Source organism: Marmota marmota, unplaced genomic scaffold (genome assembly GCF_001458135.2).
Source record: "Marmota marmota marmota unplaced genomic scaffold, marMar, whole genome shotgun sequence".
Taxonomy (NCBI): Eukaryota; Metazoa; Chordata; class Mammalia; order Rodentia; family Sciuridae; genus Marmota; species Marmota marmota.
In genome coordinates, this window is record NW_026000020.1 from 7,335,647 (window position 1) to 7,357,643 (window position 21,997).

Sequence of the window (21,997 nt, forward strand, 5' to 3'; positions counted from 1 at the left end):
CAAGGAGAGGGCACCTCACGGGGGCCGCTGGGCTGGTGGCCTCGCTCTCCCGGGGCCAGGTTGCTGGCCAGGGTTGTCTGGGATGTGGCCTGGGGTGTCCTCCACAGTGGATGCCCCTGGAGGGGACAAGGACCTCGTTTGTGGCTCTATGGTTTTATAACAAGACTGAGCTGCTGGTGGAGCTGGAAGGAGAGACCGGTTTGGAAGCAGCCGGTGACTCTCAATCCCAAGGGCTGTGGGTGCACGGTTAGCAGGGGACGGTGACTAGTCCTCCAGGATCTGATGGGGCACAATTCAAGTCCCCTGCAGGGTGGCCAAGTCCAACAGATTCCATCTGAGCCGGGGTTTGCCCAGGCGGGTCCTGAGAGCTCTGCAGCAGCAGGTCGTCGATCACAGGGGCTGATTAGGGCGCCTGCTGTTAAGAGTGGGACAAGTTCTTTACCAATTAAAATGTCCATGGAGCAAGATGGTGAGGTCATGGGCTCCAGAGACAGGCCAGCCCTGCTCAGTGGAATGGCACACGGGCCTCAGCACTCACCACGTTTGATGCAAATCATTTCTCCTTTGGAGGATTTGGACCTCTGGATTGCAAACTGATAACATCCGGATCAATTGTCACAAAACCAATAATCGACATAAAATGGTGAGCACTTACACCTGACAGGTTTCTGTTATCCGGTGTTATTTTTCCTCTGGGACATTTGTTACCAAGGAGGTTGTATCAACCAGCTTTTCATCACTGTAATGAAATAACCTGAGATGATCATTTATCAAGAAAAGAAGTTTAGTTCACAGTTTTGCAGGTTCAAAGGCGTAGTGATAGCATCAGTTCAGATCTGGTGCTGGCCTTCTTGCTTGTGGACTGTGAGGTGGTACATTGCAAGGGGGGATGGGGGAGTTGTGTCTGCGGGTCTGCTCTCTCTGCCTCTCCTTATACAGCCACCAGGGTTCCCTCATGGGGGCTCCACCCAGTGACCTTGCCTAAACCTAGTCACTTTCCAACCCCCCCCACAAAGTCCATAGAGGGATAATTTTCCACCCTTTTAATTTCGTTAACACATGGCTTCAGGATTTGACTTCTGCCTGAGTTTTGGGAATGAACCACATTGAAGCCACAGGCGAGGAGCTGTCAGTTCTATCACAGGGGCCTCAGGTTATTCTAGAATGATTTTTTTTTTTTTTCAGAACTGGGGATGGAACCCAAGGTCTTGTGAATTCCAGGCAAGTGCTCTACCCCTCAGTCACGTCTCCAGTGCCATTCCACTGAATCATATTCCAGCCTTTGGAATATGATTTTTTTTTTTTATCTACTAAGGGAAGCCTTAAAAATCTCCCTCTCCTGGGCCGGGGATATAGCTCAGTGGAGACAGTTTTCCTGGCATGCACAGGGCCCTGAGTTCAATCCCCAGTATTGCAAAGAGAAAAAAAAAAATCTTTCTTGTCGTCCACACTGTCTGTGGCAATGGCCCTAGGATTCACGATTCCCTGGAGAGGGTCAGAGAGAAAGTCTGGTTGATCATCACCCCCGAGAGCTCAAACATGCAAGAAGGGTTTTGGGGTGGTGGAAATTTAGGCTCCAGCCACACCCCACCTGCCTAGATGGGCAGGCATCTGACCCCTGAGACGGTCTATGGTGGTCGCCTGTCCAGCCTCCAGCTCCTCTGTTGCAGGGCAGGACGGGGAATCTAGGCAGCCAGGGGGACATCACTAAGAGGTCTCCCATGTGATGAGGCATAGGGACACTGAAGCAGGACCCCCCTCCCCACCCACAGCAAGGTCATGGGGAAGCTTCTTAGTGTCAGCGTGAGGCACGAGAGGGTCAGGAGCCTGGCACAGAGAGACTAAGGGATAAAAAAGGGACCCAGAGGAGTTTGTCCTGTTGCCACTTAGAGAGGAGTTCCTTGGGCCCCGCGGGCCTCGCGATCAACCCACTGCCCGAGACCTGCAGGACAATGACAGTTCTCTGTCACCTTTTCTAAGAGCCAGCCTGCATGTGCTGAGATGTGAACGAGTGTCCTGGTCACACCTGTAGCAACCCAGTCTTAGGAGGGAGACAGGGGTGTCCTGCTGAGGCCTGAACTGTGCCTCGCATAGGTGGACACTCGTGACGTCGATCCTGTTTGGGGTGTCTGTGAGGCTTTACCCTGGTGGACCGTCTCTGAGGCAGTGCCCCAACAGCCATAAGAACATGCAAATGAGGCTCTCTGCTGACCAGGTGTCCAGTGCTAACCCTGCTGCCCAAAGTCTGGCTAATCGTGTTGACCCCTGGGTCCTGTCCTGCCAGGGACATGCTGGCTGAGGATGGTTAGTAATGCCCTGAGCAGGCCTGTGGACTCCCCCTGCAGCCCACCCACAGGACCCCTGGTAACCAAGGAACTGGGAGGGAGTGACCTCCTCTAGCACTCTGAGGACAGGGGAGGCCACCCCTGCTCTCGATGGCAGCCACCGGAGGGCCAGGTCTGCCCCACCCCACACCAGAGGGGCTCCAGGCTGCCCATGTGTGCAGTTCTGTCCTCGTGACCTGAACCTGATGGGCACCAGGGTGTGGGGCTCACAGGCTCAGGCACTGCCCAAGCCTCATTTTCAGTAGATGACCGGCCACTTCTTCTCTGGTGGTCGGACTTGAGCCAGCTTGAGTCGCTGGGACCCACACGCCTGACCAAAACAGAGTGGAGGAGGAAGTTTCCTCTGACTCACGGTTTCGGAGGCTTAGTTCACGGGTGGCCGACTGCACAGCTGGGGCCGGAGGTGTGGCAGGACATCAGGATGGAAAGGCGTGTGGCTCTCGGCAGTCAGGACGCAGAGAGACAGAGCTGGGAGCCAGGGACAAAGCACCAACCGCAGAGTCATGCCCCTGGTGACCCACTTCCTCCAGCCACACCTCACCTGCCTGCATTACCACCCAGTTAATCCCCATCAGGGGTTCAGCCACCGAGGCTCGCATGACCCATCAGCTCACCTCCGAACACTTGCACTGTCTCACACATGACCTTTTGGGGGACACCTCACATCTAAACCACAGTGCCGAAAGCTTGGTCCTTGTCCCCAATGTCAGGCCATTAAGGAGGACACGGCTTTGAGAAAAGGGAAAAAGAGGGTTTATTGCTTTGCTAGCAAAGGAGAAACACAGAGGATTCTTGTGCCTGAGGCTGGGATTCTGCCCCTCAGCAGGAACAGGGGCTTTCACAGAGGTGACTCAAAGGTGGCATTCCAGGTGTCCTCTGCTGTAGTTGACACTGGTTAATTAGGAGAGAATTCTGCAAAGTCTGGATGACTCTGTTCCTGTGGTGGGTGTGTGCTCAGGGACAGGTACCTCATCCTAGGATGGGGAAGAAAGGTGAACCTGTTTCCCCTGAGACTAGGGAGAGGGGGAGATTTGGGGGGGAGCAGGGAGAGAGGAAGAGAAAGAAACGTCCATTTAAAGAACAAGTCTCAGGGCAGGGCAGCAAGGGCTATGTGCAAAGCATGAAGTGGACACTGTTGAAATGGCACGAAGCCAAGAGGCAGCTCCTTGCACCAGAAGCCTGTGTCCCACTCACAGCCTCATGGGTGGTCCAGAAACTCCAGGAGGGGAGGCTGCAGGGGCATCTGCCGCAGAGTCTCTGAGGGTCCTCGCGGACCTAGTGACAGCACCAAGGTATGCTGCCCAACACCTTCCTCCATGAAGGGCGCCTGAAAGCCTCAGAATTAGGGTCCAGCCCCAGGAGTGATAAAGAAACGCCAACACTGAGCACCCAGGAAGGGCCATGCCAGTGACCGTTGCTCCAGTTGCCCTGAGGTGGCCCCCACTTCTGCTGGTGTCCAGTCCCCAGAAAGTAGCCAGTTATCACGCTCAGGTTGGCGGGGAGGGACTTGGAAGACCCAGAAGCAGGTGAAATCAAGCTCCAGTTCAGCCCCGTCCTCCTCCTCCAGGCCCAGAAACCCCTCAGTGAGCCGGGAGCAGCCCCAAGAGGCCCAGCCAGAGCCAGCCCTGGGCCTCGCCCTGCCACTCAGAGCGCCCATTGTTGAAGAAGGATTAAAGCTTCTTTTGACAGGGGACACAAAGACGCTCAGACAGACGCAAGCGGGAGCAGGCCGCCAGGCAGGGCCGTGCACCAGGGTCAGCCTCCAGCACGCGGGGGCTGTCGGGGACACTTGTGTTTGGCCACTGGAGAAGACTGGCCAGTTTAAATCGTGGCGCAGGCTCCGGGGCCAGGGCTGTCCCTGGTTGTCAGGTAACCGACCCCGGATAATTGGGGCTGGTGTGCAGTAGCCTGGAGTGTGAGGTCCCCACCAGGGAACTGTTGGGGTGTGGGCCTCTTTTGGAGGGGGTGGATGCCAGGGACTGAACTCAGGGTCACTCAAACCCCGGGCCACATCCTGTTTTGTATTTTATTTAGAGACAGGATCTCGCTGAGTTGCTTAGGACCTCACTTTTCCTGAGGCTGGCTTTGAACTCGAGATCCTCCTGCCTCAGCCTCCTGAGCCGCTGGGATTTCAGGTGAGTGCCACAGTGCCTAGCAATGCGCTTCATTAAAAGAAAAAAAGAAAAAAACAACAAGTGTTTTACAACCGTGCAGGGGGTGGGACCTCTTTCTGGCCTGCAGGAACCACCAGGCCTGGTGACTCCCGTACCAAGTGGTGGTCTAGACCAATAGTGGTAACCCCCGCCCCCGGCTGCCACTTACTAGCACCTAAGCATGTGACCCAGCAGGGTCAAGAGCAGAGCTCACTCAGATCCCAGGTCCTTCTTCCTGGAGCTTCTACCTGGGGGGAGAGGTCTGCCGCCGTGGTCATCTCACCCGTTGGTGATAGAGAGGTGTTGCCCAGTGTTATGGGGAGGAACCAACCTCGTCATCAATAGATGGCCCTGATAAGATGGACACAATTTATAGCCCTGTGGACTCATAGCTTGGGAGAGGAGGATCCAGGCCCCACGGGGCTGGTGGACCAGGGGGACAGCAGGCTTTTTAGTGTTAAGACGGGGTGTGCCTCTGGACCTGAGGATGCAGTTGGCTGGTGACTAGGTCTGCAGGCTGACAGGGCACTGAGTCTACCCCATAGGAATAAGCAGGAAATGGGCCTGGGCCCTGGACAGGGAGGGTGTTTGATTAGAAGACCTGAGAGGGGTGGGGAGGGGACTTGAGGTCAGGCCACTCAGGGCCCTTGGGTTTCAGCAGGCACCCAATATTGTTAATATTAATTTGAGGTCTTCTACCTTGGGGGAGGGGGGGTTTCTGAGATGGAACCCTTTCTGTCCTTAGGCCTTATGGTGTGAGGAGTGATGTCTGGGGTTGCAGCAACCTCCTTGAGTCAGTGAGAATGAAGACATGGAGACAACAGAGGCAGATCAGAGCCTGACAGGCTGAGCCACTGAAGTGAGAGGCCGGCCCTCTAGCCCTCCTCTCTGTGGGACGCTGCACTACAACTCTGGGGAGGGTGTGGTTCCTCCTGTGGGCTTTGGCGGTATGGCCCTGTATATGGGGTCCCTGGAGCTGCAGCCCCAAGCACGTGGCATGGCCGTGGGTCCCACAGGTCTGTGCGTGTCTGATGTGCATTTGATACACAAACCACACAAGGCCCCACGGTGACCCACCTTGGGCCCAGGAAGAATCAAACACAGGCAAAGCCACATGAGGACTTCTGCTCGAGGCAGGAGGATGGCACTTGGGGGACAGAGACCCCCTCGATGGGTGTGGTCAACTGGGCTGGGGCAACGCCTGGCCACTCTGGCAGCGACCTACCCTTGGTACCAGGCAAGTGGTCAGGTGCTGCTGTCAGAGCAAGAGGGCAACAGCCCCTCTGCTGTCACCTGCTGTCAATAAGATTCAAAGGCCCTTGAATCTGCCAACCGTCAGGCAGGGTATGCCTGTGTTCCTGGACCCCGCCAGGGCAGGACAGACCCGGGGCCGCGGAAGGGCCTGGAAGCCGAGGCGTCACAGCTCGCGGCCAGCCGTCCTGCTCCTGTCCAGACTAGCAAACCTGACGAAAAACTGAACAGGTTATTAAGTAATAGATTACAGGATGGATTTTGATGTTGCCTAGAAACTGCGAATTTGCAGCGATATTTAAGGATTGTGACTGGTGGGGTTGGCATATTTTGTCCTCACCAGCCTTTGCCAGTTTGAGTCACCTCTTAATCGCGCCACTCCTGTTCTGCTACTCCACCCACAGTGCCCGGGCTCAGGGGTCCCTCTACCTCTGGGCACCCCGCCCCAGAGGCCCCGCCCCTTCGTCTCTGGTTGAGGCAGGTTTTTGGTGCAGGAGAGATTAACCAGATTCCTGGGCTTTATAATTCTAATAGTTTCTGCCCTACACTCACCAATTCAAACAGCTGGTTTTCACTTCCGCATTTAATTTCAGCCGACAATTGACAATTTCTTTTTTGCCCCCAATTGTACTCTGGGCCACATCCCCAGCCCTTTTTATTTTTTAATTTGAGACAGGGTCTTATTAAATTGCCCAGGCTGGCCTTGAACTTGAAACTCTCCTGTCTCATCCTCCCATGTCACTGGGATGACAGGCATGCCACCGTATCCAATGGCATGTTTTAAATTAGAATAAAAAGGCAAACTTCTACTCTCCTGGCTTGAATTTTATTTTTTTTTGGGGGGGGCCCACTGGGGATTGAACCCAGAGATACTTTACCACTGACTCGCGTTCCCAGCGCCTTTTAATTTCATTTTGAGGCAGGGTCTCACAGAGTTGCTGAGGCTGGCCTCCATTTGCGATCCTGCTGCCTCAGCCTCCCGTGTCAGGGGTTACAGGTGTGCACCACGACGCCTGGCCTGGACCACATTGTTTTACACCTGACAGTACCCCTAGAATTTGGGAACTTTACATGCAAAATTATTAGTATGGGTTTGGTTAATTCTCAAATAATTCTGTGCTTCATTCTAAACATCCCTGGGTGGTCCTAATCCTGAGATGGAGGAGCAGGCAGGCTTTGGGTGACCAGGGACTGCCCGGCTGGCTCTCCTTGGTCAGGCGCTGCTGTCAGAGCAAGAGAGCAACAGCCAGCTCCTCCCTGGCCACGCTGCTTCCCTCTCAAGGGGCTGCACCAACTTTTAAGTGACTGTAACAGAAACAGGTGGCCTTGAGCCAAGCTAGGAGAGAGGCCGCCACACTGGGCTCACAGGGACACTGGGATCCAGGATAGGGGAGCATCTTCAGCCACGCGACAGTGACGCTTCAGCCAATGGTGGACTGCATACACTGTCCATGGTCCTGTCTGATTATATCCCCAGTGACAGCAGAGATGTCTTGGTGGCATAAGCACACCTGGGGTGTTGGCTCAGTGACAAAATCCCCTCACGCTGTGTTTGTCAGCACGTGTCCCTGGGATTCATCGACACATGGCTCTACTGTGAACGCCTACTGTGAAGGATGTGTTAAATGACAACCCCCAAGACGGTGTGACCAGGAGGAGGGAGGGAGGAAGAGGACCGAACGTCAATCCTTCCCCAGTAAATCCTTTCCCAGTGACAGGATAATCCCTGGGAGGGAGTCACACACCAGTCCTAAAATGGCATTCCCCGGGAGGAGGATGAACACTGATCCTTTCCCAGCAAATTCTTCCCATGACAGGAAAGCCACACATTAATCCTGTCCCAGTGACAATGCGATGACCCCCAGAGGACAAGGAAGGCACTGGACACTGAGCTCTGAACTCCCTATCCTTGCCCAGTAAAAACAAGTCTCAAGTTTTCACAGTTTCTTTCCTAGATGCCTGAACTGACAAGTCACCTCAGTGAAACCTACAAAACCCCAAACCCTCCTGTAATTGGTGGCCATTTTCTACCCAGAAAATGAGCCCCTCCGATGCCCAACTCCATTGCTGAATAAGAGACACTGCTGATCCGTGAGGATTGTCCCCAAACTCTGTCATTTGTGCTTACAGCAGGTGCCCAGCAAGTGCCTGTCAAATGTGAGCTGGAATTGGTCCTCAAGCCCAGACTCTGTGCTTGTCCACCTCCTTGCATTCCCAGACTCAGTGACCTCAACACCAAGGCCTCCCAGCCTCTGTGGAGGTAGGTGCCGGCCCCCTGTGGGGGCGGGAGAGGCAGGCATCTGGAACCTTCTGCCAAGGTCACTGAGCTGCAGCCTCTCAGAGCTCCTGGGTCACCAGAAAGATCCCAAGGGTCTTCGGAAATAGGACTGCTGGGCTTTCAGGGCTCTGGGGTGGTGGCTCCCACTTCACACCTGCCTCGAACCCCCCACCCCAAACCAGGACATTCCACTCCATCCCTGGGAGACACCTGGGAGAGTGTCGCCTGACACCTGCCTCGTCTTCTCATAGGTGCGGTCCTGATGGCCAAGGGGGAAATGTCCACAGCAGAGCTCAGGTCCTTCCAGGCTCCATGAGAACATGAGCTTCTGTGGCCATTACCAGGGGCGGGGGTGGGACTCGGTGGCCTACATGTGGCCTTGGGTTCCATCCCCAGCACCAAACAAAAGAAAGAAAGAAAAACATTGCTTATTACCTATCACCTAATTATTGATTATCAATCACTCATTACCTAATTTGTGTGATCATCTCCGTGTCTCACGGTGCTCAATCCAAAACGACAATTTCTAATTCTTGGAGAATTCAAAGTGCACAGATTCTTGAGATGAACTCAGGCCCCAAAAGACTCTGGTCAGCTCTCTGCAGTGTCCACTCTCCCAAGGGGTCAGGTAGGCACTACCTCTGCTGGGGAGTCACGGTCACAGCTAATGCTGTCTGGCTGTGGTCTTGTTGCTGTCACCATCCTACTGGTTGCTGACTGCTACTTCTGAACCTCCAGGCCCTTTCTTACCCTGTCCTCTGTAGACTGCCCTCCCACCCAGCTGCACTTCATCCTTTAGAACTCAAGCCCCGGGACTCCGGCCCAGGGGGATCAGTGTGGTTGACCACTGATCATCCTAGTAACCTTCTGGCTCCTGCTTTCTAAAGGCCCTTGCAAATCCCTCCCCTCCACCTCCAGGTGGGGCTAGTGGCCCTCCCCTAAGGAGTGTGGCCTCTGGCCTCTGTCTCGTCCTCTTCCTGGCCTGCCCCAGGCACAGGCACTCTGCAGATGCTTAGCAGATGTGCACAGAGCAGAACAAACCTTGTGAACAGCAAATACCAGGCTGAGTCCAGATGCCCAGTAGGGCTGTGCCCTCCTGAAGATCTCAGTTTCTCCCATACTTGAGTCTCCTGAATCCACACCAGTGGAGCCTGGCTCTGAAGGGACCTCTATTTGCTTGGGCCTCATGACCTGTCCTCTCACTCCCAAAACTGGCCTGGGGCCTCCCTACTCAATTTTCTCCTCCACCCTCCCCATTCTCTATGGGAGGAAGCAGTGGCCTGGGAGGGTCTTGAAGGGCATCTTGACAAGCTCCTCAGTCCACAGAGCAGCAAACTGAGGCCCGGAGAGAAGGCACGTGTGCGAGGCGTGCACCTGAGCAGCCGCTCCTCAGAGCCAGGGGCAGATTCCCCAGAGGCTAGGCCCAGATGACAGGCCCTGACACCTGTAGTAATATGTCCATTCAGGGCCTGGAGAAGGAGCGTGGAGAGCCCGGCAGGTCAGGTGCCACACGATGCTCTGGAAACCTGGGCGTATGCAGGACAGTAGCAGCTGGTTGAAGGAACAGCTGTTTTGGACAATGTGTGAACATTTTGATTCTTCTTGATCCTGTGACCCCAGCTCCTCGCCCACCGTCCTAGCTGCCCGGGGAATGGAGGCTGAGCTCCTTCACCTCCTGCTGCAGGGCAGGCTTGCCTGCTGAGGACCAGGGGATTGCCTCTTGGTGACTGAGCTCAAAGGAACGCGGGATATGGGAAGCCAGGAACCAGATTCAGACAGATGTCCCTCCTCCCTGCTTCCCTGCAAAACCTACCATTACCCTCAGGCTTGGGCGCAGCCGTCCCTCCACCCCATGACAGGAGAGGGGCAGAAGGGGTCTCTGGTGGGGTTCCACCTCCTTTGCTTCAGCTTTGTCCCAACCTGCAGCCTGAGCCACGTCACTTTCTGTCCTTAGTCTCGTTTGCCCACATGCGAGGCAGTAGGCAAATCCTCAAGATGGGGAGTACCTCTGTGTCACCCTTGTGGTAGGAGGACAGCCTTCCCTGGTAAGATCCCCAAACTCGGGTCCCCCTTTCCCCGGCTGCCCGCTAACAGCGCGGGACGCAGATCAACCTGCTTCCGAGTGGTGACCCGCGCCCCCTCGTGGAGTCCTCGGGTAACAACACCTTCCCGCTGGCTTCCTCTGGTTCCTGAATCCTGTTCGGATCAAAAGAGCCTTAATTCTAAGTCCTTGATCTTAAGGTCAGTGGCACTGTTTGCTCTGGCGCTGAAGGGACGGCTCCCTGTGGGCTCCCGCCAGGTCTGATGATGAGGGCCAGCAATGACAGCTCATCGGCGCTCAGGCCTACCGCGCATGCGCTTTCGCCCTGTACCTGGCCGAAACCTGGGGTCCAGCCAGCCCCGGACCTCAGACCCGGCCTCGAACCACAGACCTTGCCTTCTCACAGTTTTGGAGGTGGATATGCAAGGCCAGGTTGGCTTTGGACCTTGCAGACACCCTCACGTGGTGGCGAGGCCGGGCTCTCTGTGGCTCCTTTCCTTACAAGGGCATCTCTCAGTTGGATTAGTCCCCATCCTTATGCCCTCATTAAACTTCAATTGCCTCCTAAAAGTCCCATTTCCAAATACTGTCTCAGTTGGCATCAGGCCTCCAACCTATGAATTTGCAGGTGTGGGACACATCAGACCTCAGCGTCCACCCCAACTTAACTCCACCTTGGAGTGACTACAGCACCTGACACACCAGCCCTGGCCACACTGTGGTACACACGCACCTGATGTTTCCACTTCTTGTGCCTCATGCTCGCCACACTGGAATAGTGTGGCCTGTGTTGGCAAGGCCAGGGAACACAGAAGGAGCCTGTTGTCCCCATCCCCAATATGGGTGGTTTGACAGAGTTGGCCTCGAGAGATCGCTGCCTACTGTACTGATGGTCCTGGACTCAGGGTGGCTCATCCTCTGTGACCGTGTGAAGCAACATGGCTCCCATAGAATCCACACTTTGAACTTGGAGTTTTGGTCCTTTCCTGGGTAGCAATGCCTGTCCCGTACTCTCCGGTCATGCTGGGCAGCAACAGTGAGCTGCAGCTCCTGGGCAACCTGGCGATCGTGAGCGGAAGCCAAAGGACACTTCTTAGGGCATAACCCATCCCAAGGTGAAGATACTTGGGTTCCCTTCTTCTGAAGAGGGTGGTGGTGTCTCTGGGATCTCAACCCTGTTTCCTCTCTCCTATGGCCCTCGGGGCTTCCCTTCTGATGCTAGATGCATGTTGGAGCCCCCTGCCCCACGCTGCCCCACTCCATCGAATTATCCAGTTCTTGGGACACCAACTGGGTGTGCCACCATTTAACTCAACCCTGACACCAGCTGCCTGGAGTTAGCATCAGATCCAACAGCCTGAGGGCTCAGGACTACAGTACTGCCCACGTTGGCAAGGTCCATTGTCACTTGTGCTTCTGACCCACTGCCCATGTACTGGAGGTTCCCAGGACCCCCTCCTCATGTTTGAGAATCAGCCAGGGCAGCTCAGTCACTCTTACCCTTTACTATAAAGGAGCCACCCTGAGCCCAGGACCATGGGTACAGGGAGCGACCCTCACAAGGCCAATCCTGTCAAGCCACCCCACTGGGGATGGGGACAACACACCCCTTCACTTCTCCTTCTTTTCTCTGAAGAGTCAGCAAAGAAATTCACTGGGCGAGGTATTGGGGGGTGGGCAGGCAGGATGGGGAACTTCCAACCCCGTGAGGTGACTCACTTCCAGAGCCACCACATGGTCATCCACCTGAAGCTCTCCAAACTGGTCCTCAGCAGTGGTACCGGGGGCTTGGTGACATGGGCGTGCACAGTGGTTTAAATCCTTGGCCCTTGGTGATCAGCTCCACCCTCGGCCCCTCCCTTCCCTAGGAAACGAAAGTGCCAACCAATCACACGGTTGGTGATTAGAGGGCAACCAGCCCTCATCATGGGGTTACCCACCAGCCCCTGGGGGGCCAGTCACTTTAGCGATTCCAAGGGTTTTAGGAACTCTATTTCTTATTTTTTTTATTTATTTATTTTGAGACAGTGTCTTGCTAAGTTGCTTAGGGCCTCCATAAGTTGCTGATGCTGGCCTCAAACTTGTGATCCTCCTGCTTCAATCTCCTGAGCCCCTGGGCTTCCGGGCGTGTACCACCATCCAGGCTCTTTTTCTTCTTATTGAACACAATACCACAATCTCCGTGCAAGAAATGAAGCTGCCCTCTTCCTCCCAGGAAGCCCTAAGAAGAGCTGCTTCATGCGGCTGTCCGCATCCTCCACCTAGAGGGTGAAGACCCCCGCTCAGTCATGCACGAGGGCCACAACTGTCACTCTTGACCCCTCCCCACTCTCCCTGCCCCAATCCACCTGCCTCTTGAGTTTGGCTCTGACATTTTGGAGGCACTGTCTTAATGGTTCCCTTAAGACACACTTGATGCAGGCCCTGGGGCTCTATGGGGGCATTAAATGCTCTTCTATTAGCCCTACTATGTGCTGGGCTCAGAACCAGTGTGTTGTGGGGTGCATGGAATCTAGCTGGGCACCCCCAGCAGCCCAGCCTTCCTTGTAGCTGGGGTCAGCAGGGCCAGCTAGGGCAGCCTTACCGCCCATGAGGCCCAGCTCCCTGAGGCCACAGAAGTCAGGCTGTGCTCTGGTGGTGACAGGCCGGGCTCTTTCTCATGGTGCAGATGGCTCTCAGGCTGGAGGGAGCTGATCTGCCCCTTAGAAACCCAGAAAGACAGGGACAGGTGGAGAATGCTCCTTTGCCCTCAGATGTGGATGGTGGGCTAGGGGACCTGGGGTCTTGGGCCAGCTCTGTGGTCAGCCTCTGTGGCCGGCATGGTCTTTGCAGGATCTATCCACAGTGCTGGGGCTGGACTGAGAGCTGAGGTTGGCAGAGCCAGGGGTGAGTGTGCCGGGCACTGGGGGTGGGTAGAAAAGGACAAAACATCCAAAAGCCCTCCCCTGCCCTTGAACTCTGGCTTTCCTGGGAGGGCAAGGTGCACACGGGGCAGTCCTGGTGCGGAGGCACTCTGGTGATGATTTGGGGTTTTTCACATAGACTTGTGAGCCAGGGCCTGTGTGTTCCCAGGAAGGGGGACCCTGGTCCAGCGATGCTCAGTGGTGAGGGCCTGGGCAGGACCTAGGAGGTTGTACGGAGTATCTGGGAGGCAAGTTCAGGGGAAACAGACTGGATTACCAGGCAGGAGGCTCATGGTGTGTGCTCTCAGGAGCAAGGGCTGGGGGAGAGAGAGGGCAGAGAAGCGGGGCTATGGTTCCTGAGTGGACTCAGGAGCTCTGGAGCTGGGCTGTTCCTCTGAGACAAGGGGAGCTGTTTTCCTTTTCTTTTTTTCTTGGTACTGCAGATTTGACAACCCAGGGGTGCTTAACCATTGAGCCACATCCCCAGACTTTTTTAATCTATATTTTATTTAGAGACAGGGTCTCTCTGAGTTGTTTGGGGCCTCGCTAAGTTGCTGAGGCTGGCTTTGAACTCACGATCCTCCTGCCCCAGCCTCCCCAGCTGCTGGGATTACTGGTGTGCTCCACCATGCCTGGCTGGGAGCTGGTTTTTCTATCTTCACTCTGGTCAGTAGTTGGAGGAAGGCGTTTCCTGGAGGCTCGTGACCCTGGGTAAGGCAGCCCCAGAGGCCAGCACCCAACACAGACACATCCGTCAGGGGCACTGATTGTCATAGGTGTGGAGACTTCAAAACCACACATTTTGTTTATTAGTTTCTTTTGTGGTGCTGGGGAGTTGAACCCGGGGCCTAAGACCACATGATTAACTGACAACCCAGAGCTCGGGGACGGTGGGAAGACGGTGTGACTGGGGTGGGGGGGCATTCCTAAATTGTGCTGTGATTCTAGGCCAGAGATTTCCCCCTCTTTTGGACTAGTGGGTGAGATGAGGAACAAAAGGTGGAGAGACACTGGGTCTGGCGTTGAGGAAGGCTGGAGCCAAGGGCTTGACGGGGCTGCTGCTTAGATGTGAAATGTGAAAGGTTTCTCATGCCTGCAATGAGGGTATCTGAGGTGGGTCTCAGTAGTGTTGGTGACAGTAATGGGGAGAGCTGGAGGATGAGGGAGTAGGGATGGCGCTGGGGGGCGCTGGGGTATGGCAGCCAAGTCAGGGCAGAGGTGGGTGGAGGGCCAGAGATGCCCCACCTGGCTCCATCCCAGGGAAATGCAGCCCCAGGCTCCGGAGCACAGTACAATGCATGGTCTTGGGTCAGTGGGACTCAGACAGGCAGGCAGAGCCAAGGAGCTGGTTGAGGGGCCAGGACAGTGCTGAGTGGCCCTCTAGGGAACGCAGACTCTAGCTGTGGGTGCAGAAACCAGCGCGCTTCCTGGACGCCCCTGGCAGGTGAGTTAGAATGAAAGGCATCTAGGTGGGGCCTGGACTCGCCCCAGGTATTTAGTCAGTGACTCTGATCACACACATGCCCCCATGGGAGACAGAGGAATTTACAATTCCCATCCTGCACCTGTGCACAGAGATGAGCCCCGCACAGTGCATCCAGGGTCCGCTCAGTCAGTGAAAATTCCTGGTAGCTGAATTTCAGCATGGAGTGGTCCAGCATCTCCATGGAAACATCAGGCACACACACCCTCTCACCCCTGAGCTGCTAGGAAGTGATGGGCAGGTGCTGTGTCATGAATCAGGCCTGGATGGAGGCATAGGCAGCATCAGAAATGACTGGCAGAGGGACAGAGGGGGGGGGGCAGGGAACAAGGGGAAGGTCATCAGACTGGGTGCCAATCAAGCAGCTCAGCTCGGGAGAAGGAGAAATCCGCTGATGCTCCCGCCTCCCACCGGTTGAGTAAGGGGATGACTGGGAGGTCAAGACTTAAAGCCCCTAAGGAGCGGTTTTGGTGAAAATTTTCAGTGGAACACAACCAACTTCATCCATTTTAACTGAACAAAAGGTCTTTATTTGCACCTGGCCACTAGGCACATAGTGAGCAGGGACCATCCCAGATAGCTGCCTGCCAACAAAGTGAGAGATCTGTGGTGGCTTTTCCAGACACCAGGGCAATGACAAAGTGACCAGGAGACAGAGATGGGGTTTTCACCTCTGTAGCTCCTGAAGACCACGCCCACCCAGGTGGAAAGACTGACACACGACGCCAAGCCCCAGACCCGTCAGGACAAGATCCGTTCACAGAATAATTTATTCGTTTCAAAGCGACAGTGGGCAGTTACTGGGCTGTGCGGACATCCTGCCTGGATTGGGGAGGAGGGCAGCCCCTCCGGGGCAGAAACGCCACTGGAGCACAGCTCCCTTTAGAAAAGCATTTGCTCTGAAGCCATCTGCTTTAAAGCACCTTGGTTTGACCTTTCCCTGTGCACAGGGCCAGCTTTCCTTGGAACACGGCCCAGGAATGCGAGGGCCTTCCAGGTTGCGTATCTGGGGGTGCTGCAGGCCCCGCCCCCCCCCCCCAGGGGCCTCTCAAGGGTGAGGGCGTCCGTGTTCATTGTCCAGAAGGGCTGGGTTCAAGGTCAGATCATTCCAAAGACAGTTACTTTCCCAGGAAAAAGGAAACAGCTTTCTCATGTTCCTCAGAGAGGGACGGCGTCCAGACACATGCCAAAGTGGGCCTCCTCGCCCCGAAGGGGACACGGCGTGATGATTCCACATTGGCTTCTGGGGAACTTGTGTCTCGTCCAGATGGCGAAGCTGAATCCTGCGCTGGGGGCCGGCGCCCTAGTGGTAATAGATGCTGAAGGCGTGGAGGATGTACAGCAGCGTGGTGATGAAGGCAAAGAACTGGAGAGGGCCAGGACCAGGCCGTTAGAGGGCCGGTGCCAGCGCCCCCTCCAGCCCAGGAGGCCCCAAGCCCAGACCCTCCTCAGTGACCCCCCACCCGGGAGCAGCCACCCCGGCCAGCTAGCTGGATCCTGGAGACTCTCCGTCCCTGGGCCTCCCTAGGGCCACACTCTCCTGGTGTCCTGCTCTGAGTGTCTCCATCTCCACCCTCAGGAGGGTCCTCGCCACCTGGCCATCCAGCTGGCTCTCCTCCCGCTCAACTGTGGCCCTGGGCACTGTCTCCTTGCCCCCTGCAGCCCTGCACCTGTGGGCCCTGGTGGCCTCCGCATTCACACTTGCTGGCCCACAACTGCTCTGAATGTCTCGGTGCCCCAGCTCTTAATGGCCCAGCCTGAACTGCTGGCATTTCCTCACAAGCCCCACAAGCTCAGTCGGCCCCCGAATCTCACCTGGTATGGTGACCTGTGCCATGAACCTGCGACCCTCCAAATCCCTGGCCACCACCATGGCCAAAGCCAGGGCAGAGTCTGCGGGTCTCCCTGCCTGGCTGGCTCTTGGCACCGGCTCCTGTCTCAGCCGAGTCATCCCTCTCGAGGATTCCCCATGCCTCAACTTGACTCCTGTTACTCTGCTCCCAGAGAATCCCCCACAACAGGGAAGCGCGAAAGCTTCAGACCGTGCTTGGAACCACAGTGGCTCTGCTCCCCTCTCAGGCAGAGGCCACCGCCAAGACGGCCGGGCGCTGGCCTCGTCCCTCATGCCCGGCTGCCCTCACTCACACATTCAGCAGTCTCTGGAGCACCTGCTCTAGGTCGGGCACAACTATGGCTGTCACAGTGAACAGGATGCCGGATGGCTCCTGCCGCCCAGAGCTTACACTGTAGCAGCAAGAAGCGGAAAGCAGGCAGGACACACAGGCACTGGGGACAGCACCCCAAATGTGCCCTTCCTCCTGGCATAGCCCTGTGATCCAGGGGAGCTGCCAGGTGGACCCAGTTCTCCTCGGCCTTTCACCCCTGGACAGGGTCCAGCAGCACTGGCTCTGCCTTGGAAGTTCCCTCGGGGACAAGGGATGTCATTGTGCGCTCCGGCCACACGGGGGCACCATTCCACAGAGAGAGGGGAGTTGAGGTGCCGGGGACCAGGGAGGCCCCCAGCGCCAGATGCCCAGGGTCCTGCTCAGCCCAAGTTTGGTGGGACCACCTTGCCTGGGCTTTGGTCCGCCAACAATGCCACCCCGTGGACTTTGGTTACTGAAACAAATGGACATGGGGACAACTTAGCTGTGCCAGGGACTCTGGCTTCATTTCAGAGCAATGGGGGGCATGGAGGTGTTCAGGGGGGAGAAACTATTCAATCTGCACTTTGGGAAAATAAATTCTGCATACTGTGGCGGATGTGACAGGCAGCGAGCGAGGCTGACCAGGATGGACAGAAGCCAGAGAAGGCGTGTTCTCCCTCTCTCTCTCTCTGTCTCTCTCTCTGTCTCTCTCTCTCTCTCTCACACACACACACACACACACACACACACCCCTCCTGCAGCTGGAGAGCTCAGGGTTGTCTGACACACGTGGGGCAGATTGAAACCTCTCACAAAAATGCCCTCCAGTTGGGTGCGGTGGCACATGCCTCTCAACCCAGCGGCTCAGGAGCCTGAGGCAGGAGGACCGCAAGTTCAAAGCCAGCCCCAGCAACCTGTGGGCCCTAAGCAACTCAGCGAGACCAAGTCTCAAAATAAAAAATTAAAAGGGCTGGAGACGTGACTCAGTGGTTACTCACCCTGAGTTCAATCCCAGTACCGCCCCCCCCCCCAAAAAAAAAGCCCTCCCGCTGTGGCTGTCCTGCCCCTGCCCGGCTGGCCCGGCCCACTCACCGAGGCGGTAGTGTTGATGAAGTAGTTTTTCAGGTCCAGGAACTCAGAAACGATGGTGGCGTGCGCCTGCAGGACAGCAGCGCTCATGTACAGGATGCCCGTGGTCCCGTGGTACAGGCTGTCCTGGGAACGCAGAGCAGAGGCCACCGCCACCGTCATTTGGGCAGGCACCTTCCTCTCTTGTGACACAGCAGGGAAGAGTGAGGAAAGGGGTGAGGTCCCCCACCCCCAACTCCTGCTGCTTCTCTGCAGAGTTTCTAATAAGATATTTTTGTAGCAAATAATGGTGGAGCAGTGCAGGCCCCAGGCCCGCGGGCGCTCGCCCAGGGCCTGCTCGGCACCGGGAGTGTTTCTCGCCAACATTGCCAACCACCAGGGAGGCTCGCCTGCACTCAGTGCTGGTCTCATTTTGAGGAGATGGAAGCTCAAGGTTAAGGCCAGGTCTGAACAGAGGCTGGTTAACTCCCGGCTTTGAACCACTGGCACTGTGCTGGGCACAGAGGGATCACTGCCACCTGTCAAAGCCGTCCATGCCAACTTCCAGCCTACAGTCAACTCAGTGAAGAGAGCAGAAAGTCAGATCACACCCGGAGAAGCACACACACAGATCCAAAATAGGGTCCCCTGTGGAGGACAGTGGACCTCCCCTCTCCTAGAGGTCACAGGCAGAGCCAGATTTAGTCAGTCTAGATCCGAAAACACCCAAGAAACTTAACAACTAAGGCACACAAGGCCCCTTGTGAGGATCCAGCTCAAACAAGCCAAGTGCAAAAAGACATTCCAGAAATAACTGGGAGATCTGAAGGTGACCTTGGTCTTAATACACGGAGTTGTTGTTGAGTTGGTGTGTGAAAGCTGGTGAGAAAGTCTGTGTATGTTTGGGGGGATCCAGACATGTGTGGAATAGCATGACAGTTAGGCTGAAAGTGCTTTAAAATTCTACAGGGAAAATAAAAAGTGGGAACACAGCCAGCGTGGTGGAGTCTTGGTAATTCTGGAATCTGGGCTGTGAGGGTCCCAGTGTAATTCTCTATTCTTTTGTCTATGTTTTCAACTGCTCCACACAGAGCACTTCCAAATAGTTAACAAGATAATGTGACAACGTGAAAAATCAACGATGCTGTATCAAATGCAAGCATCACACATGCTCAGTGTGATTCGAATGCATGTCCATTTTGCACAAATCCATGTGGCACATGAAAGGATGAGCTGATCAGTAAGTGTGACAACTATTTTTTTTCCCCCTACTAGCACTTTATTCAACACTGCTGCCATGATTTATTTTACCATGAGTCAAATTGAGGAAAAACACATCAGAATATTGCTTCTGTTTTGTGGATTTGTTTATAAAGAGGCAGAGCCTCTCTCTGCTGTCCAAGCTGGCCTGAAGCCCTGGACTCAAGCCATCCTCTGAGTAGCCTGATGGAGGCTGCACGGCTGCACCCAGCTCCCAGATAGTCTTAATTCCAGGAGGTGCAGACATTGCTAGCAGGGAAGGTGGCGGAGGGAAGACAGGAAAGCACCAGCCTTAGCTCAATAAGGGTCCAGCCCAGGCAGGGCCTCTGATCCCAGCTCTCTGGTTCTCCCTCCCCAGCCAGAAGGGCCCGTTGTGCCCACAGCTCCCAGGACACCAGTCCAGGGCACCAACCCTGATCCTTACCAGCACTCTCCAGGACTCAAATTTTTTGTAAAATCCAAACAAGTAAGACAGCAGGAACATCAGGGTGATGAGAAAGGAGGTCAGGGAGACGTACATCACCCATCCTTGAAGCAGCGGGTTGGCTACGTGGGTGGCCGCTACCAGGATCCAGACCCAGCACCCAAATGCCTGTAAGAGAAAAGTGTGATGTGAGGGACGTCGCACCGTGTGGGGTGACATGTGCCTTCAGAGGGCATCTCTTTTCTCCTGTCTCTGGTCAAAAGCTCCATTGAAGCTGGAAGGACCCAGGAGGGAACAGGGAGGAAAGGTGGCCTTTCTGAGCCATGGTCAAGTTGGATCCTGTTAGAAAATTCAAGGGGCTGACCCAGAGGTTGCAAAAGGAGGGGCTTCCCACCAAGTCCGGCTGTACCTTTTGAGCTCAAGCAGTGTTGGCATGTTCAGTTTTTAAATATTCTGAATAAGTCGCCAACATTTAAACAATATTTTTCACATGAAAAAAAAATCTAGATTTTGGATATTTCTTGAGAAATACATGGTTTTGGCCACAGCATACCCATTTCTCAGGCTAGAATATGTTGTGATTGTCTCTTTAAAAAGGTCCTGAAGTCCCTAGTGGACCACATCCCCCTCCCCACCAACCCCATGCCATCTTCTAGACTCGCCCTGTTGCTCACCTACATGGTGGCGTAGCCCTCTCCTTCCACGGCTCCTGCCCCCCACTGAATGCCTGCCTGACCCTGGGGGCACATGATTTGAAGCCCTAGGGCATAGCAGCTGATGCCCTGGGGCCCACCCCCAGTTGGGGGATAGGGTTCCAGTTTGATGGCCTCTGCGCTCTGCCCCGAGATTTGATGTGTCTTTGGTAGATTTGGTGCCTTTACCTCTCCCTGTCCTTTCTGGGCTCAGCTAGGATGGCCCCTGTGTTGGTAGCCAGGGCAGGAACTCAGTGTCCAGCTAGAGGCTTGGGGGAGAAGGTCAACCAGACACGAGGTTCCCTTGCCCTTTGTCTCCTGCTTTCTCAGCCCTTCCCCTTCCCCTGCTTAGGATGTCACTGCAGCCTCCTCTGGTGTCCTGATCTTGGTCCTGTTTAATCTGTACTTTTAAACACCACACTGGCTGGTGATATCATCTCACCTCTGCCCACTTCTCCCTGTGGCCTTCAGCCCCATGCCTGCACCTGCCCATCAGATGTCTCTATGTGGAAGTCCCTCTGCAGGGCTGACTCTGCACTTGCCTGCTCTTGAGAATGTCCATTAAAGTTTGCACCCTGTACCTTGCTTGCCCTACCCCAAGCCTGGACCTGCCCCTCAAACTCCTCACATCCAACAGGTACAAAGTCTGAACTCATGCCACTCCCAAATTCCTTCAGAACCCACTTAGCATGACTCATCTGGGAGAGAGAATAACAGGATTTAGCCTGAAGGAACAGAGGTTCCTGGAGAAAATGGCTATTTATTACAGCTCATCCTGGGCACACAGCACTTATCTTTAATAAAGCAATAAAATGTTTTTGAAAAAGAATAAGAGCCTGTCAACTGTGAGATCACTGGGAATGTGTGATGATGGCAGAAAGGAAGGGAAGGGACTCAAAGGTGACTCTCGAATACGTGGTTTGGAGGAATCACATGACCAGATTTTAAAACTTTCTGTAAAGCTGCAATAATCTGAAGAGTTGTGAATGCATGTGATTCTCAGGAGAATTTCTCAGGAGACAGCTCATCTCCTTCCCTAGTTCTGTTCCCGAGTTCACATAAATTTTAGAATCAGCTTTTTAGTATCTGTAATATGTCTTTGATGAGATTTTTAATGTTAAATCCATAGATGAGTTTGCAGAGAACTGACATCTTTACTGTCTCATCTTCCAATCCATGAACATGGTATGTCTCTCCAATTATGAATATATTCTTTGACTTCTTTTATAATGTTTTGCAGCTTTTAGCATATAGTTGCTACACATTTTGTTATTATTTATGCCTAATTATTTTATTGGGGGGGGCTCTTGTAAGTACTTTTACTTTTTAAAATTATTCGACTAGAGAGAAATACAATTGATTTTTAGCACAATGACATTATTTCCTGCAACTTGCTAAGCTTATTTATTAGTTCAAAGATGGTTTTTGTTGTTGCAGTTTGTCAGATTTCTTGGAGCTTTTAATGTGTCTCTTTAGGTTTTAATGTTAATGATTATCAGTGAGGTAGAGTGTATGTTTATGTATTTGTTGGCCATTTATATTTCCTCTTCTGAAAAATTTTAATTGATTCTATTGGTCATAATTTTTTTTAACCTTACAGGAACTCTTCCCAGTAATGTAGGTATTATTGATTATTATACATGTTTCAGATAAAATTTGCTAGCACGTATCTCATATATTTTATGATGACTTTTGGTGAACTAATCCCTTCATTTCAATGCAATTGAATATGTCAATCTTTTCCTTTATAGATCATGCTCTGCCACAAGTTTCAGAAATTCCTCCCTACTCTGGGTCATGGAGATATTCTTGCATCTCAACCTTTTCTCCTAGGATCATTTTCTTTCTTCCTCAAGTACATGTTAGTGGTCTCTTTAGTGAAGGTAACTTGTTAATCTTCAGTTTGATTAGTTGTAAAATAGCCTTAATTTTCCCCTGAAAATTATCTCCTC

At 54.2% G+C, this 21,997-nt stretch overlaps 1 protein-coding gene across 2 annotated transcripts in view; it reads right to left on the reverse strand.

The window, feature by feature from the left end:
- Positions 1-14,961: 14,961 nt before the first annotated feature.
- Positions 14,962-21,997, reverse strand: part of Nphp1 (nephrocystin 1) — a 77,389-nt gene continuing 70,353 nt past the window's right edge. Inside the window, exons 20-22 of one of the 2 annotated variants that reach the window (XM_048810366.1) lie at positions 19,354-19,521; positions 17,694-17,811; positions 14,962-15,820 (exon numbers count right to left, since the gene is read on the reverse strand). In XM_048810366.1, coding sequence (XP_048666323.1) covers positions 17,737-17,811; positions 19,354-19,521 — 243 coding nt within the window. In that variant the 3' untranslated portion in view covers positions 14,962-15,820; positions 17,694-17,736. Of the gene's footprint in view, positions 15,821-17,693; positions 17,817-19,353; positions 19,522-21,997 lie in introns of both variants that reach the window. The other variant, XM_048810364.1, reaches the window with a different exon arrangement.